At 36.1% G+C, this 17,265-nt stretch overlaps 3 protein-coding genes across 5 annotated transcripts in view; 1 reads left to right on the top strand and 2 right to left on the bottom strand.

Moving 5' to 3' along the window:
• Window positions 1-17,265, top strand: part of LOC123552495 (NADPH-dependent diflavin oxidoreductase 1-like) — a 288,089-nt gene that overhangs the window by 234,105 nt on the left and 36,719 nt on the right. The gene's annotated exons all lie outside the window — the stretch shown is intronic.
• On the bottom strand, window positions 3,155-4,902 carry LOC128549007 (uncharacterized). Its single transcript, XM_053524935.1, has one exon. The coding sequence runs from the start codon at window positions 4,837-4,839 to the stop codon at window positions 4,027-4,029; it is 813 nt and encodes a 270-aa protein (XP_053380910.1). The 5' UTR covers window positions 4,840-4,902; the 3' UTR covers window positions 3,155-4,026.
• On the bottom strand, window positions 14,344-15,827 carry LOC123560930 (uncharacterized). The gene has a single exon (XM_045353084.2). The coding sequence runs from the start codon at window positions 15,707-15,709 to the stop codon at window positions 14,987-14,989; it is 723 nt and encodes a 240-aa protein (XP_045209019.2). The 5' UTR covers window positions 15,710-15,827; the 3' UTR covers window positions 14,344-14,986.

Here is a 17,265-nt window from a genome sequence, read left to right as displayed (position 1 = left end):
TAAACAAATGAGCCGCATCACGTGGCTGTCCATGCTGTTCGCTTTCAAAGCCTATTGCAATTAGAGAAACTGTTACCGAACAGCATGGATCCTGACCAGACTGCGCGGATGCGCTGGTCGCAATCGCACTATGTTGGTTTCTCATGGTGCGGCTCAAATAATCCTGCGAGTGCATGCCTAGTGTTACGAAGTCTCAACACCAAAACTGTCATTTGAAATGGTAGAAAATATATTTGTGTAATTCCTCTTCACACTGACACCATCTTCTAGACATTTAAATTGTTTCACTGGCTGGGTGATATTTGAGCGAGAAACAACAACTTAAGCAGTACGACAAATGTTGTTGCTCGCACTCTGAACTGCTATATTTTATTATACTACAAATGTATATTACAGTCTTACGTAGTTTGGCCGCTCATCCATCCTGGACTGGAAATGGTCGGATGAGAGAAAGGTGGTCGTGAGAATGTAAAAAAAAGCATTCTTATCGGTGTTTTAGTGATAAAGTATTCAATTTTGTCAACAGGAGCTAGGACATTCTAAAGTGTTGTTCATACAACTGAAGGTTCCAAGGGGAAACATGAAAAGTTAATGTTAATTTGTCTTTAAACAAGTATCTACAGATATATATTTTTATTTTACAAATAACCCTGGCATGATTTACACAACTGCATTAGCGTGGTAAGAAAATGACCAAATTACACATACTCCTAGGAATAATATTCCTGTTGACACGTAAGTATCCTATTAATATGAAATTTTGTCTTAATATACACGCGGGTCAGTTAGATCAATGGGCCTCCGTGGTCGTGCGATTACAGTCGCTGAATTCGGATTCCTTGGCCCGTGACTCACCAATGTGATGAATTCTTTCATGTGAGGAAGCCATACAGTTGGCTTACGGAAAGTCGATGGTTCTACCTACGCGACCACCATAACCTAAAACAGTACCTGGGCGCTTTTGGAGTGTATGAATAACGTTTGACTCCGCCCGAATCCTGTTAAAAGTAACTTATTGATTGTTGCAAGACCATATCCCTATTTTGATTGTTGTCCGTACCAATTTATTTACAATGTATTTTGGCTTGTATGTCCTATGGATTACTTCCCTCCTCCTCTCCATTTATTCTCAACTATCTTTCCCGATTTTATGTTTTTATATAACTAAACATGTATGCAGCCGATGGATATTAGAACAATAGCTGTCTGGCGACGTTCCACTTTTCAAAAGCTTTGTCATAAACAAGAAAGAAATGAATACACAATTCGAAAAACAACCATTTTTATTTGTGGATCTTAAGCCGCTTATTACGAAATCTATGTTGCAAATTATGTGGATTGAACAGTAGTATTTCCTCTCGAAAGTAAATTTTTAGCCTAAAATATACAATTTTTTTGGCAGATTCAAGACGTAAGAGCTGTAGCGAGCGGCAAAAGAAGAGTAGCTAGCAATAATTAGATATACAATGTTAGCACAACTAGCCTGTAAAAGGTCCTAAAACATATTTTATTTATGCCCATTTTCGAGGGAAAAATTCCGTCGCATAAATGAGAACATAATACACACGGTAATATACGTTATGAGCCTAGTACTGCCATTCATTTTACTACAATGGTAAAAGTGGACGTCAAATGACAAACAACAATATTGACTAATCAGCTTACTATGGTTATGTTTTCTGGTCTTTGGAATCATATTATGGTCAATTCAATACCCGAGCAACAGATATCCGCTTCGGCAGGTGCTGGGAAGCGGGTTGGGAAGGGGTGCCTTTGAGTGTTTCACTTTTCATTACTTATCGTCAACAGAATAATGATAATAAAACCGAGTCTGCTGTTATTTTGCTTGGTGGCATTATCTAATGATCAGATTTTATTCAGTTGTTTTCAAACTTGTTAAGCATTTTCTCTCCAGCTGTGAGTTTAAGCAGCTTTTTTATCTGTAGATAAACTGTCTGTCTTATATCCTTTCGACTGTCGCTATCATATACCGATGCGGTACCAGAGCAACCTAAAGCAGCCTATATTTTGGCCGTTCTCCATTACTGCTACTGGTTTGCTAAAGGGCCCGTTTCTCTAGTCGAGTAATGCAGGTTTTTGGTGAAAGTCGGTTTATTTCGCAATTGAACAAAGAAGAACATCCCAAAGGACACTACATTTTTACGCTGTGGTAACTGTTATGTAAAACAATTGATACACTATGGTAGTAAGCTGCATTGTATGTTAAAGACATAAATTCATTATGTTTATGCTTGCTTTTTTTTGCCGGGGGGTGGGGAGTTCATTTTTTTTTTCTTCTTTTTTTTCTGTTTTTTTTTTTTGTGTGTGTTAAACGCACCAGTCCACTATGGTACTTAAAAGCGAATTAACCGTAGTGCCGTAGTTGGCAGTAATCGATGTATGGTCTACAAAACTCATCAGTGGAAGATCTGTTGTTTTCAGAATCTAAGAATGCCGAAGCCGCATAATGTAGACATAGCAAAATAGCGAAGAAATGACTAACAAATTTAATTTTTTAAACTTAGAATGCTAATTACTGAAACGAACAACCTCTAAAACTAATTTGTATTTCTGAAGAATAATCATCGCTAGATGATCAGAAATTGATTGTTGGGAGTATCTCCGTAGATGTAGCCTGAAATGCATTGTCTTATTTACAGTTAGCGATAACAATAATTTTAGTACATTATTGGACACAAGGTGATTCATAGTCTAGCGCTGTACGACGTTGATAATCAGGACCCTCATTTTCTTGGTATGGTTTAGGCATCTGTGATATACTTTCTGTATACAATAGAGGTAATAGCAATCCGCATTTTTATGGTAAGCATTAGGCTGCTATGGTAGCCGAAAGGATATTTAATTGTAACAGTAACTACTAGTGTGTTTTCTTTCTTTGTACAAAGGACATGTTTGTTATTTAATTCCTGTTAAGTTGTTAAGGTCACTAACTTCGAATCACATTCTTCTCAAAACTCCACTTAGGGTGTAGAATTCTTGCTAGCTTACGGAAGATTAGTGGTTCTACACAAGTGCCAGCCCGTACATGAAACAAAATACACGGAGGGGAACGTGGGGACTTCCTCCACTACAAAAAAGCTGTAAAAGTGCTATATGACCTATCATTGTCTCGTTGTGACCTTAACTCCAGCAAAAACAAGAAACAATTACTGGTGTCTTTCTGACTAGTTTAATACAACAGAGGGTAAAGTTACATACTTATGCACATGCGCTGATGGGTATATCAGAACAGTAATATATTTAACATATTTGGACATACACGTTCATAAAACAATTGTAAAACATTAGTTTATTATTCCAAGCTGTGTACATTTACGTGAGCAAGACATATAGGAAGGCACATGTTTAGATAAAGGTTATACCATTGTAAAACGTTGAAAATCTCTGAATACATCGTATATTTTCTTTTTTCAAGTCACATATGTTCTTTTCATGGTCTATAAGGGGGTGTTTTGACACGGTACAACAATCCAGTATTTTATCTATACTATAAGTTTAAACGTTATTCTATTCAAAATATAAATGTACCGATGTATATAGGTATTCATATAGATACATAAACATGAATAGTGATGGCACAAATAGGTGGAATTTGAAAATTCATTTTAATGAAAACTTTCAATGTTAGTTCATTTTCCTATTTTGGCTCAGTAAGTTCATTTTCCTATATTGGCTTAGTAAGTTCATTTTCCTAAATCAATTATACATTATTCCACATGGAAAAGTATGCGTAGTTAGACGTTTGCATCCGTACCAAAGATAAGCATGTTATTCAATACAACTGTCATTTTTCTCTTTACTTTTGGTTATACATAATAGTGATTTATCATGTAACACAAGCACAGAACGAAACATGGATTATGTTTTACGATATAGAACGTGTTTTATTTCATGAGCTTCATTCTAACCCGAGCTGGGTATGAAGTAATTGACAAAAACTATGAAATATTTACACTATTAACAACCGCTACAACACACGTCTGCACTTTGGTTACAATTGATTGATTAAAGTGCAATTTCGCAAATATACTGCCCTGTGCTTGAACAGGGATAATGGGCGTACCATACCCATTCCTTTGTTGCATGTTCCTTTTTAGCGTACCGACAATGTGGAAAACTGGTCAGCTTTTTTGGTTCGCCGGTCTTCCAATTAAAGAACGAGTTCTTTGCCCCGGATCTTGCTTCCCAGTCCGCTCCAGAACTTTCCTGAACTCCATCTATTAAAACATATGAACTCAAACTTCTATCTTTAAATGTTTTAGCAATATCTTGTGACTTTGTTTGTGAGTCGATATTTATTAAATTTCCGCCATCACTCTCACAGTTTGACTGTGCAGTATCCCAACTAACATAGTCTGTTTTAAGCGTTACACAAAACCCGTGTTCTGTCCGCGTATAACCCTCTGGACACGAGGATATGGGTTGATCTTCTGGCGATTTATGCATCTCACAAAGTCTTGTTACATATTCTGTAATGTTCTTGGATTCGATAGATGTGTCTTGCATCGTTCCACACATTCTCGTTCGGTTCTGAATTCCAAAGTTTGCTTTAATATGAATACATTCCGTCCATACCGACCAATCTAAACAAGACGGCAGATGGCTAAGAACCGACGTTAGTTTTGCATTCATGTTGTCTTCTAAACTTTTAACTACTGCTCCGATGAATTTGACCAAAGGATTTCTAAGCGCATGTCCAACATCCATCACCGCGTTGCCATCTAAAATATCACTTTGTTTCCCATCAAAGACATTGTCTGCACCGGCGGACAATGACACCAGTAAAATCAAATTAATGAAATTCGCATATGAAGACATAATTCTTAATGTTATCCTTTATTGTTATGGAGTAAAATAAAGAATTACAGAACTAGATCGAATTATTTTGGTATGTATACACTTCTGTTCAAAAGTTTGGAGCTGATGCGAACAAAAGCTCCATTCGCAGAATATGAAAGTATACTTTGACACGTCGTATGTGGGTTGCTTCTAATTTAAACAAAATGCATATATGTGTACCCCTCGATCAAAACAAAGTTGTAAGGGAGTGGGGGGGAGGGGGGCGGTATACTGGTTTCAGGTTGTCCGTTTGCTGTCTGTATGTCCGTAGACACAATCTTGTGCGCACCATCTCTCCTCCTCATCCCCTTGACACAATTTAATGAAACTTCACACAAGTGATCAGTAACAACAGTAGTTGTGCATGGGGCATGTTAGGTTCTTTCAGAAAAAATGCAGAGTTATGGGACTTTGTTATTGTTAACATACTATGTACATACAGTCTGCATATGCACTCTTGTGCGCGCCTAATCTTCCCTTGCACACAATTTAATGAAACTTCACACAAATGATCATATTACGTTTTTTTTTAGATAAATATTCTGCAGAGTTATGGGACTTTGTTTTTTGTTACTATACACAGTCTATATACATACAGTTCATAATAATTATGCAATATTGTGTGCGTCAAATTGCAATGTACTGTGTCAGTACATGCGGGGGGTACATTCATCACCTTTAGTGATAGCTCTAGTTTTCTTATATATTTGTTTTCTTTATACTTCAACAATTCAGAAGGAGACCCATTGCAAAAACTTTCAGAGTTATAATTATTTTATTACGCTGAATAAGAGGAATACTCCAAGTAAAATATTGGATTAATTTTCAAATTATCAACAAAAGAAATCACATTTTACTTATTTTATGGAGGTATTTGCACATGTTCAAAGTGAAGGTTATGTAGTCAAGAATCGATATCATCGTTACCAGTGTTGCGTCTTGCAAGGTTACTCAAATTTCAAACCCTTTCTTATAATCATTCAAACATTAATGAATATCCAAACTGACATCAAGTGAGCCCGATAGGCTAGAAATGAATTCTATGCAGCGGTGGTCTAATTTGTTATGTGTCAGTCGCTCATATCGGAGGTTGTGGGTTCCGCTAGATTCATGAGCGGAAAACTACTAAAATATTTTGTTGGGTTTAGTATCAGTCCGGTACAATATAGGTTATATGGCGATATTTCAAGCATTTGATGGTGGCGATATATCTCAGGTGTCCTTCCAGACTTGTTATAGGCAATTGCGAGCACCTGGGTATAATTACCGACCATACTTTAGCCAGCTTGATTGGTCAGTTTTGACGTTGACCATAGGTATAATTGAATTTTCAGACTATTCTCGAAGCTCATATGTTATCTGGATACAAACCTTTGGTAAGACATATAGCAGTAACTACAACAACGTTCGTAAGATCACGTAACTACGCAGAAAACTGCTCATTATAATTTGCAAAAACAACCGCAAAGTGGAATTAGACATTTGTGTTGTGTAAGCGACTTTACAATAATTGCTCATTAGCCATGCGAATTTTTAATAGCCAGAAGCTAATTGAGTACTGATAGGCGACAGAGATAATGTGTGAAGTTCATTTATGAAAACGAAATAAAATGGTTACCATTTTGTGTGACCTGTTTATGAAGTATCTAAAGTATATCCAAGTGTATTTCTTTTATAAATAGTAATAGTTTTCCATAGTTTTAAAGCCCGTTAAAGGGACATTTTATTGGAACACCTGCTCGGAAAGCGTCCACAAAGAGGTCCTCTCTCAAATTTGAGCAGTTTTTATTCAATTTTCACCAAACTAAGCTAGAATATACACTCAACAAAATTCCTAATCGGTCAGTTTTTATTGTATTACTATTTTGTTAATAATGCATGTATTTACACGAAATTTCACATACCGACATTTAAATAGGTACTGCAGCTAATTATTGATTTATTTTTGACCGACTCGCCGCCAAAGTAACCGCATTAGGCGTTTTGACCAATATAGCGTCAATTTCACCATGATATGTGTTTTTCTAGTTGGACTTTCGTCAGAAATGCCAAAAGTGTTAACGAACACGTGCATGTTGGTACACATGCCCTGCACGTGCAAAATATCAAATATTAAGCAAGACGCCTAATGCGGTTACTTTGGCGGTGAGTCGGTCAAAAATAAATTAATAATAAGCTGCAGTACCTTTTCAAATGTCGGCATGTCAAATTTCGTGTAAATACATACATTATTAACAAAACAGTAATACAAATATAAACTGACCGATTAGGAATTTTGTTGAGTGTACTATGTCGGCCACGTTTGGTAAATAGCTGGGTCTGCAGTTATGACTTTTAAATTACTCAAAACTACATAAGTTCTTATCCAATGTTCACTTGGTCAGAATGATTATGGGCGCCACTACTAATATCTCGTCAAAATTTGATAACCAGTCATATCGTGTAAGTCGCTCTAGAGTTAAAGGTAATGGCTCTTGAATTACTACTGGTCTATAGCTTTTACATGAGGATATTCAAATAAGTCAGTACATATGCATCGTAATTATGGTAATAATAGACATTTGCGAATTAAGTCTACGTGGACTGTGGACACCTAAGACGATAGATTTTTCAAGGGGAACGTCTCAGCATAATTCGATTACATTATGCACGGTAGGAAATTGAGTTTATAACGGCAATACGGTTTGGGTTATTATATCATCACTATGCGGAAGGTGATATAAATTCGGATGTGCCTGTTTTTAGCTCAACTTTTCGAAAAAAATGTAGAGCTATTGCACTCGCTGCGGCGTCGGCGTCGCCGTTGGTTAAACTTTTTGATACAGTCAAATATCTCTGTTACTATCAAAGCTATTGACTTGAAGCTTATAATAGTTATTTACTATCAAAGTCTACATCAGGAGAAATAATCCCCATAACTCTGGTTTGAAGTTTGATAGAATTATGTCCCTTCTTAACTTAGAATGTCTGGTTAAAGTTTTTGATAAAGTCAATATCTCTGTTACTATCAAAGCTATTGACTTGAAACCTAAAATAGTTATTTACTATTGAAGTCTACACCAGGAAGAAAAAAACAATCTTCATTACTCTGATTTGAATTTTGACAGAATTATGCCCCTTTTTAATTTAGAATGTTTGGTCAAAGTTTTTGATAAAGTCAAATATCTCTGTTGCTATCAAAGCTATTGAATTTAAACTTAAAATAGTTATTGACTATCGAAGTCTACACCAGGAAAAACAATCCCCATAACTCTGATTGATTTGAATTTTGACAGAGTTATGCCCCTTTTTAACTTAGAATTTTCGGTTAAATTTTTTGATAAAGTCAAATATCTCTGTTACTATCAAAGCTATTGACTTGAAACTTAAAATACTTATTTACCATCAAAGGTTTCACCAGGACCAGGAGAAACAATCCCCATAACTCTGATTTGAATTTTGATAGAATTATACCCCTTTTTAACTTAGAATTTTTGGTTTAAGTTTTTGATAAAATCAAATATCTCTGTTACTATCAAAGCTATTGACTTCAAACTTAAAATAGTTATTTACTATCGCAGTCTACACCAGGAAAAACAACCCCCATAACTCTGATTTGAATTTTGACAGAATTATGCCCACTTTTCACTTAGAATTGTTTGTCAAAATTTTTGATAAAGTCAAATATTTCTGTTACTATTAAAGCTTTTGACTTGAAACTTAAAATCTTTTTTACTATCAAAGTCTACACGTGGAGAAACAATCCCTATTACTCTGGTTTGAATTTTGACAGAGTTATGTCCCGTTTTAACTTGGAATTGTTTTACTGGCAAAGCTCTAATTCAAAGTCAAGTACTGAGAAAAGTCGAGCGCGCTGTCTTACGGACAGCACTTGTTCCATGTTTCTGTCCATCAGAGAGAAGTTATGATACACATATCGCCAAAAGTTTTAAAGCGAGCCATGCGCTCTGCACGTCGTCATAATGTGGTGAACATTTGTGCCAAGTTTCTTTAAAATCCTTCAAGCAGTTCAAGAGTTATACATCGCACTCGAAACAAAGTTATATGACCTTTGACCCCCACACCTAAGTGCGACATTGACCTTGTCTCGATGTGATGGACATTTGTGCACTGTTTCTTTAAAATCCCTCAAACAGATCAAGAGTTACAGAGCGGACACGATACAAAGTCATATGACCTTGACACCTAAGAGTGACTTTGACCTTAAAGGAGCCACCTGATACAGGCGCTCTGCAAGTCGTCTTGATGTGGAGAACATTTGTCAAGTTTGTTTAAAAGGTGTTCACAAGTTACAGAGCGGAATCGACAAGAAATTGCTAACAGACAGACGGACACACAGACGGACAGACAGACAGACAGACGGCCAGATGAACACCTTTGGTGTCCCAAAATACGTCCCCTCGGGCGTATAATAACATCAAAGGAATGGAGACGAAAGCTATTACGTTTTCCACAGTTTTCACAATGATTTACCTACTGACCTACATTTTGATCCCAGCTGACCCAGTTTAGATTTTTTCATGTCGGACGACGACGACGACGATGGAATACGGATACATTGCGGTTAGACTAGCTCATCTTTTCAACTTTGACGCAGATCTATGCGCAACTTATAATATTAAAGAACATTTCAGGAAAGTGTTATGACGCAAGATCAAATAATGTTTGCGATATGTATAACAAAACATCTCTCTTGTGAATGTCCAGACGGACGGTAAGACAAACCCAAATCTTATTATCATGTTCGGTGACATAATAAGCCAGACCTTACCATCATTATAGGAATGTTTTCCTACCAAACATAAATTAAAATTATTATGTTGAGACGATCGTCTTAGGTGTTCACAGTCCACGTAGACTTAATTCGCAAATGTCTAATAAGACTACGTAATATCAGGGGCGCTAATGTACGTCATCAACATGTGAGCGTAACACATCACGATGTGGTTTTTTGAGTCAAAACACCTCGTTTCGGTGGGTAAATTTGTCATTATTTCATTGTTAATGCATAGATTTGGAAATGACATATGGACTCAAGTACCCACATGTGTCTCTCGTTTATCAGTGATGTTTGAATTCCCGTTTAGGAGGACATTCGTGTACACTGCAGTTTTTTGAAACACTTCCCAATCCATCACACGCTATTATATCGCATAAAAAGTATTACTGCATTTGTAACGAATCAAAACTTATGTGAAAGCTATGGCCAGTGTGGAAACTGTTAGCCAGTACTGCATTTTCGACACTGTTAAGATATTACAACATCATTCATTGAAGACGGTATTTATAGTAAAACTGTGCGTCGCTGACACTGAATTTGTAACTGTTGCTTCTTAAGGCTAGTTTGCACGAAATTCTGCAGGTGGATCCGAAGCCAACTCTGCTAAATTTAGATAGGCCTCAGTTTGTAAATAGTAATGTCTATTTCTTTATTTTCGGATCTCTTAATTTTTTCGAAAAAGAAACAACAACAGAATCTTCTTTACCTTCTTTAAACATTGCAGCATGTATACTAACAGTGAATTATTTGATTGACAAATCAGTTGTCTTCTCTGACTTAGTATTTAAACTTGAAAATAAAATTATTCGAAATGTCAAGCTACAATAAAGTAATTATAAACAAAGCCCGAAAACGTATTTAAGGAATCTCTTGCATCTCCAAATATCACAACCTTAAATTTTGTTTCAGGTTGGGTCCCTCCGCAGCTAATTATGGAAAATGTTAAAATGCAAATTCATTACTGATGTTTCGGTGGAACAATATTTTGTTCAGGAATCATCGGCAAATGCTTGTAGCATTCCGTGGTCTGAAAGTGAACGTATTTTTACGAAACTTGATTAATCGTAGAGCATTAAAGTACGTTTTGATTTACGCATAAATAGAATAATTATGTAATTCTAAACACTCCTTACTACGATTTTTACAACGTAAGTCATATCTTAACGGCAGCATGTGACACCATTTCATCGACAATTGTGCAGTGTCGCTCCATGTGACCTCACTTATTCAATTATTATGTTTCTATATTTTTCATGAGTAAAAAGGTGTGAGTTAGCTAGTACTTAAACAATCTTGAAATTGAAAAAAATAAGTACGGATGAAACTAGGGGTTTTTACACTTGTTTAACTGCTTGGGTGATATTTGAGCGAGAAACAACAACTTAAGCAGTACGGCAAATGTTGCCGCTCGCACTCTGAACTGCTATAGTATATTTTACTATATTTTATTCTTACATAGTTTGAATACACCGTAAAGTAACTCTCCCGTCCCTGACTGAAAATGATCGGGTGGAAGAAAGGTGGTTGTGAGAATGTAACAAAGGATAATTAGCAGTATTTTTGTGATGAAATATCCAATTTTGTCAACAGGAGCAGGGACATTCTCGCGCTAATGTGCTGTTCATACACCTTAGGGTTCCAAGGGAAAACGTGTTCAGTTAATGCCAATTTGTCTTTTTATCAAGTATCTACATATATCTATTTATTTTACAAATAACCCCGGCATGATTTACACAACTGCACTAGCGTAGTACGTAGATGACAAAACTACAGATATTCTTTTTCGACCATGGAACACAATATGCGTATTTCTACAACACGTAAGTATCAAATTACTATGAAATTTTGTCTTAATATACACGCGGGTCAGTTAGATCAATGGGCCTCCATGGCCATGCGATTACGGTCGTTGAATTCGGACTACTTGTCCCTCACCAATGTGATGGTTTTTTCATGTGAGGAAGCCATCCAGCTAGCTTATGGAAAGTCGGTGGTTCTACCTAGGCGACCGCCATTGCCTGAAACAGTTTTCGGGGGCACTTGGAGTGCATGAATAACGTTCGAATCTTTAAAAGTTACTTACTGACTGTTACAATGAAAATTGATTCTTGTACGTACCAATTAATTTATAATGTATGTTGGCTTGTATGTTGTCGGTATTACATCCCTTTCCTCTCCATTTATTCTTTCCCGATTTTATATGGTTTGATACAACAAAACATGTATGCAGCCGATGGGTATTAGAACAATAGCTGTCTGAAGACGTTCGTCATTTTAAAAGCCTTGTCATAAACAAGAAAGAAATGAATACTACAAGTCGAAACGACCATCTTGTTTATATCTGATAGATGAAACAGTTGGTTGTATTTCCTCTCCAAAGTAGTTTTTAGCCTTAAATATACACAGTTTCATTTCATTAGAACATTTGAGATTTGGTAACAAAAACAGTTTGAATAACAACATCCACACCTTCACTTTGTCAAATTAATATCATTTAGGAGTTGCTAAAAAGAAGAATTTGACGTTTGCCACATCAATTGAATCTACATGATCTTGAAAATGACGACATTAACGAGTGGCAGAATATCGCACAAGGCGTCATTCAGAGATATATCATTTCGATGCGTAGCCGTTGTCAGGCAGTTATTAATGCGAACGGCGGACATACGAGATACTGATTGAAAGTGTGACTTTGGAAAGTGTGGGGGTTGTTATTCAACATTTTTGGCAGAGAGATGTAAGAGCTGTAGCGGTAAAAGCGGAGTAGCTATCACTAAGTATAATGTTAGCACAACTAGCTTATGAGGGATCATAAAGCACATTTTATTTATGCATTTATGCCATTTTCGACGGAAAAGTATAGTAGAACATAATACACACAGTAATATAAGTTATAAGCCTAGTACCACTCGAAGTGAAATGACAATAACAAAACTGACTAATAAGCTTACTATGGTTATGTTTTCTGGTCCTTTGGAATCATATTATGGTCAATTCAATACCTGAGCAACAGATATCCGCTTGGGCCGGTGCTGGGGACGGGGTGGGGAATGTGGTGCGTGTGGGTGTTTCACTTTTCATCACCTATCGTTAACAGAATGATAATAATAATAAATCCGAGTCTGCTGTTATTTTGCTTGATGACATTATCTAATTCATAGACTCAATTGTTCTCAGCCTTTCAGCATTGTCTCTCCAGCTGTGAGTTTTAGTACAGTTTTTGTATCTGTAGATATACTGTCTGTCTTATATTTAACTGTAACAATAACTACTAGTGTGTTTTCTGTCTTTACACTAAGGACATGTTTGTTATTTGTGGTTCTTTGTGGGGTCTCCGGGGTCGAGTTGTCAAGGTCGCTATCTTCGATTCACTTTCCCCTCAAAACTACGCTAAGGGTGTAGAATTCTTGCTGGCTTACGGAAAGTTGGTGATTCTACACAGGTGCCAGCCCGTGCCTAAGAAATAATACACAAAGGGGCACCTGTGGACTTCCTCCACCACAAAATGCTGTAAAAGCGCAATATGGCCTATCATTGTGTCGTTGTGGCGTTAACTTCAGCAAAAACAAGAAACATATATTGATGTCTTTCTGGCTAGTATGATACAACGCAGAAAGTAAAGATACATACTTATGCACGTGTGCTAATGGGTACCTCAATAATGTGTCGCCACATCGACACAATGATAGGAAGTCCACAGGTGCCCCCTTTGAACATTATTTCTTAGTGTTAAGATGTTTGATATCTTCTACAAAATTAAACGTGAACAGTCATATATGTTGTTTAATAGGAAATAACATGTCTTGAAAGTTTTTCCTACTTATTATGAACGGCTTGGTATATTCTTTTTGATGAACCAATGCCTATGTGGCGTAAAAACTAAAACAAAAATTCATCCGAGGGGAGGTTTCAAAAGACTTGAATATATTACAGTTCTGATATATATCATTTTCAAAAGCATTTTACCATTACTTTTATGATTATTGTGTGTCTAATATATTTCTCTAGGTACTCCGGGAGTTGAAAGTGTTACAAACCATGTTCATGTAACAAAATGCAAACAAAAGTGCAAAAAGAAAGTGAAAGTAGAGCTGTCAAAATGACAAAAACTGCAATTTTTCAAACAATATATACGTTAACTTTTTTTTTTTCATTTCCCGGAGTACGTAGATAAGTATGATAGACACACAACACAACCAAATTTAGAGAAATGATATATTCGAAAAAGAAGTTTAATATTTTCTACAAAATAGAATGTGAACAGTCGAAGTTCACGTGTTGTAAGACAACAAAATAATAATAACGAACAAGATGACTATTACAGAAAGTATTTTTACTTCTTCTGGACAATTTTGTATATATATGCTATGAATATTATCAGTCTGTCAGGTAAAATTTCCAAAATGAAAATTTACAATTTGGTCTCAAACGCTTTAACATATCCTTAACATATTTAGACGTACATGTTCATAGAACAATTGTAAAACATCAGTTTACTACTCCATGTTGTGTATATTTACGTGAAGCAAGACACTACAGGATAATGTTACTAAATACATATGTACAGGAAATCCATTTACCCGTATGCACATGTTTAGATAAAGGCTATACCATTGTAAAACGTTAAAAATCTCTGAATATATCGTATATATTCGTTTTTCAAGTCAGAAATGTTCTTGTTATAGTCGTTAAAAAGGTGTTTTGACACGGTACAACAATCCAGTATTTGATCTATACTAGAAGTTCAAACATTATTCTATTCAAACGTACAAATGTATACAGGTATATAGATACAAACATCAATAGTAATGGCACAAATAGGTGGAATTTGAAAATACATTTTAATGAAAACTTTCAATATTAGCTCATTTTCCTATATTGGCTCAGTCAGTTTATTTTCCTATAATGGCTCAGTAAATTCATTCTCCTCTTGTGGCTCCGTATGTTCATTTTCCTATATCAGTCCTACATTATTGGGCATGGGAAATTATGTACAGTTCGATGTTTGCATCCGCACCAAAGAAGAAGGTATGTTATTCAAGTACAACTGCCATTATTTTTTTCTTTACTTTTGGTTATACATTAGATGGTGACTTATCATTTGACATAAGAACAGAACGAATCATGAATTATGATTTACGACATGAAACGTGTTTAATGAGCTTCATTCTAGCCCGAGCCGGGCATGAAGACTATAAACTATTTACACTGTTTAAAAGCCTGTAGCCATTTTCTCGACTTTGATTACGATTGATTGATTAAAGTGCAATTTCGCAAATATAAGGTCCTGTGCCTGAACAGGGATAAAAGGAATACCATACCCATTCTTCTGTTGCATGTTCCTTTTTAGCGTACCGACAACGTGGAAAGCTGGTCCCGTTTTGGTTCGCCGGTCTTCCAGTTAAAGAATGAGTTCTTTGCCCCGGATCTAGCTTCCCAGTCCGCTCCAGAACTTTGCTGAACTCCATCTATCAAAGCCCCTTCATTCAATCTTTTGTCTTTAAATGCTTTCGCAATATCTTGTGACTTTGTTTGCGAGTCGATATTTATTAAATTTCCGCCATCACTCTCACAGTTTGACTGTGCAGTTTCCCAAGACACGCTCTCTGTTTTAAACATTACACAAAACCCGTGTTCTGTCCGCGTATAATTCTCTGGGCACGTGGATATGCGTAAATCTTCTGACAATTTATGCATCTCACAAAGTCTTGTTTCTATTTCCATAACGTTTTTGGCTTCGTTAGGTGTGCCTGGCATCGTTCCGCACATTCTCGTTCTGTTCTGAATTCCAAAGTTTGCTTTAATATGAGTACATTCCGTCCATACCGACCAATCTAAACAAGATGGCAGGCGGCTTAGAACCGACGTTAGTTTTGCATTCATGTTGTCTTCTAAGCTTTTAACTACAGCTCCGATGAATTTAACCAAAGGATTTCCAAGCGCGTGTCCAACATCCATCACCGCGTTGCCATCTAAAATATCTCTTTGTTTCCCGTCAGAGACATTGTCTGCCCCTGCGGACAATGACACCAGTAAAATCAAAGTAATGAAATTCGCATATGATGACATAACTCTTAATGTTATCCTTTACTGTTATGAAGTGAAATAAAGAATTACAGAACTAAATCCAAGTATTTTACTGTTACACAGTATGTATACACTTCTGTTCAAAAGTTTGGAGTTGATGCGAACAAAAGCTCCATCCGCAGAATATGAAAGTATACTTTGACACCGTCGTTGATATAATTTTCTTTTGTATTTGTTTTTTTTTATAATTCAACAATTCAGAAAGAGACCCATTGCAATAACGTCTGGAGTTATTATTTGATTAAGCTGAAAAGGGATATTCCAAGTAGAATATTGGATTAATTTTCAATTTATTCACAACAGAAATCACATTTTACAAACTTTTTAGAGGTATTTGCACATGTTCAAAGTGACGGTTATGTAGTCAAGAATCGATGCAATTGTTAACAGCGTTGCGTCTTGCAAGGTTACTCAAATTTCGAGCCATTTCGTATGATCATTCAAACATAAACCAATACTCAAATTGACATCAAATGAAGCCCGATAACCTATATCTGAATATTATGTAGCGGTGGTCTAACGTGTCAGTCGCTCATATCGGAGGTTGAGGTTTCTGCTAGATTCATGGGCGGAAAACTAAACATATTGTGCTGGTTTAGTATCACATCAACGCAATGTAGGTCATATGGCGATATTTCCAGCTTTTGGTTGTGGTGATATAACTCAGGTGTCTTTTCATACATGTTTACAATAGCGAGTACCTTTATTTGTAGAATTACCGACCATACGTTAGCAGCAATGATTGGTCAGCCCTGCTGATGGTCAAAGGTATAATTAAATTTTAAGACTGTTACCGGACCTCAGGGTTATAGCATTCGAAACATGAATAATATCCTATTCAAACAAAAGGACTAAAAGTTGCACATCTGATGAACGCTTCCGTGGACATATTATCTTGATGCAAACTTTAGTTAAGACATATACCAATAACTACAACAGCAACGTTCGTAATTTCACGTACCTACTCAGAAAACAGGATATACAGTTTATTATAGTTTGCAAAAACAACCGCAAAGTGCTATTAGAAATTTGTGTTATGTAAGCGACTTTACAATAATTGCTCATTAGCCATGCGAACTTTAATATTAGCCAGACGCTAATTAAGTACTGATAGGAGACAATGTGAAAGCGAAATAAAATGGCTAAATAAAGTAAGTTACCGTTTTATTTGACCTGTTTATGAAGTATCTAAAGTATATCTAAGTGTATTTCTTTTATTTATAGTAATCGTTTTACATAGTGTTAAAGCCCGTAAAAAGGATATTTTATTGAAACACCTGCTGCGTGTGGGGTAGCGTCCACAAAGTGGTCCTCTCTCTAACTGGAGCTTTTATTCAAATTTCACCAAACGTAGCTAAAATATACAATGTCGGTCATATTTAATAAGTAACTGGATCGTCTTAGTGGGTCTACAGTTATGGTCATTGACTTACTCAAAACTACAAAAAAAGTACATATACAATGTTCACTTGGTCAGAATGTTTATGAGCGCACTCGTATCTCTTAATTTTATAAGCAGTCTATTGTCTTAGTCACCT

Source organism: Mercenaria mercenaria, chromosome 15, assembly GCF_021730395.1.
Source record: "Mercenaria mercenaria strain notata chromosome 15, MADL_Memer_1, whole genome shotgun sequence".
NCBI classification, from domain to species: Eukaryota; Metazoa; Mollusca; class Bivalvia; order Venerida; family Veneridae; genus Mercenaria; species Mercenaria mercenaria.
The sequence above is the reverse complement of the archived record's forward strand: the minus strand, read 5'-3'. Positions and strand labels throughout refer to the sequence as shown.

What these genes read in the sequence shown, in the direction of transcription:
- LOC128549007 (XM_053524935.1), bottom strand. Translation starts at nt 4,839, where the DNA reads ATGTCTTCATATGCGAATTTCATTAATTTGATTTTACTGGTGTCATTG.
- LOC123560930 (XM_045353084.2), bottom strand. Translation starts at nt 15,709, where the DNA reads ATGTCATCATATGCGAATTTCATTACTTTGATTTTACTGGTGTCATTG.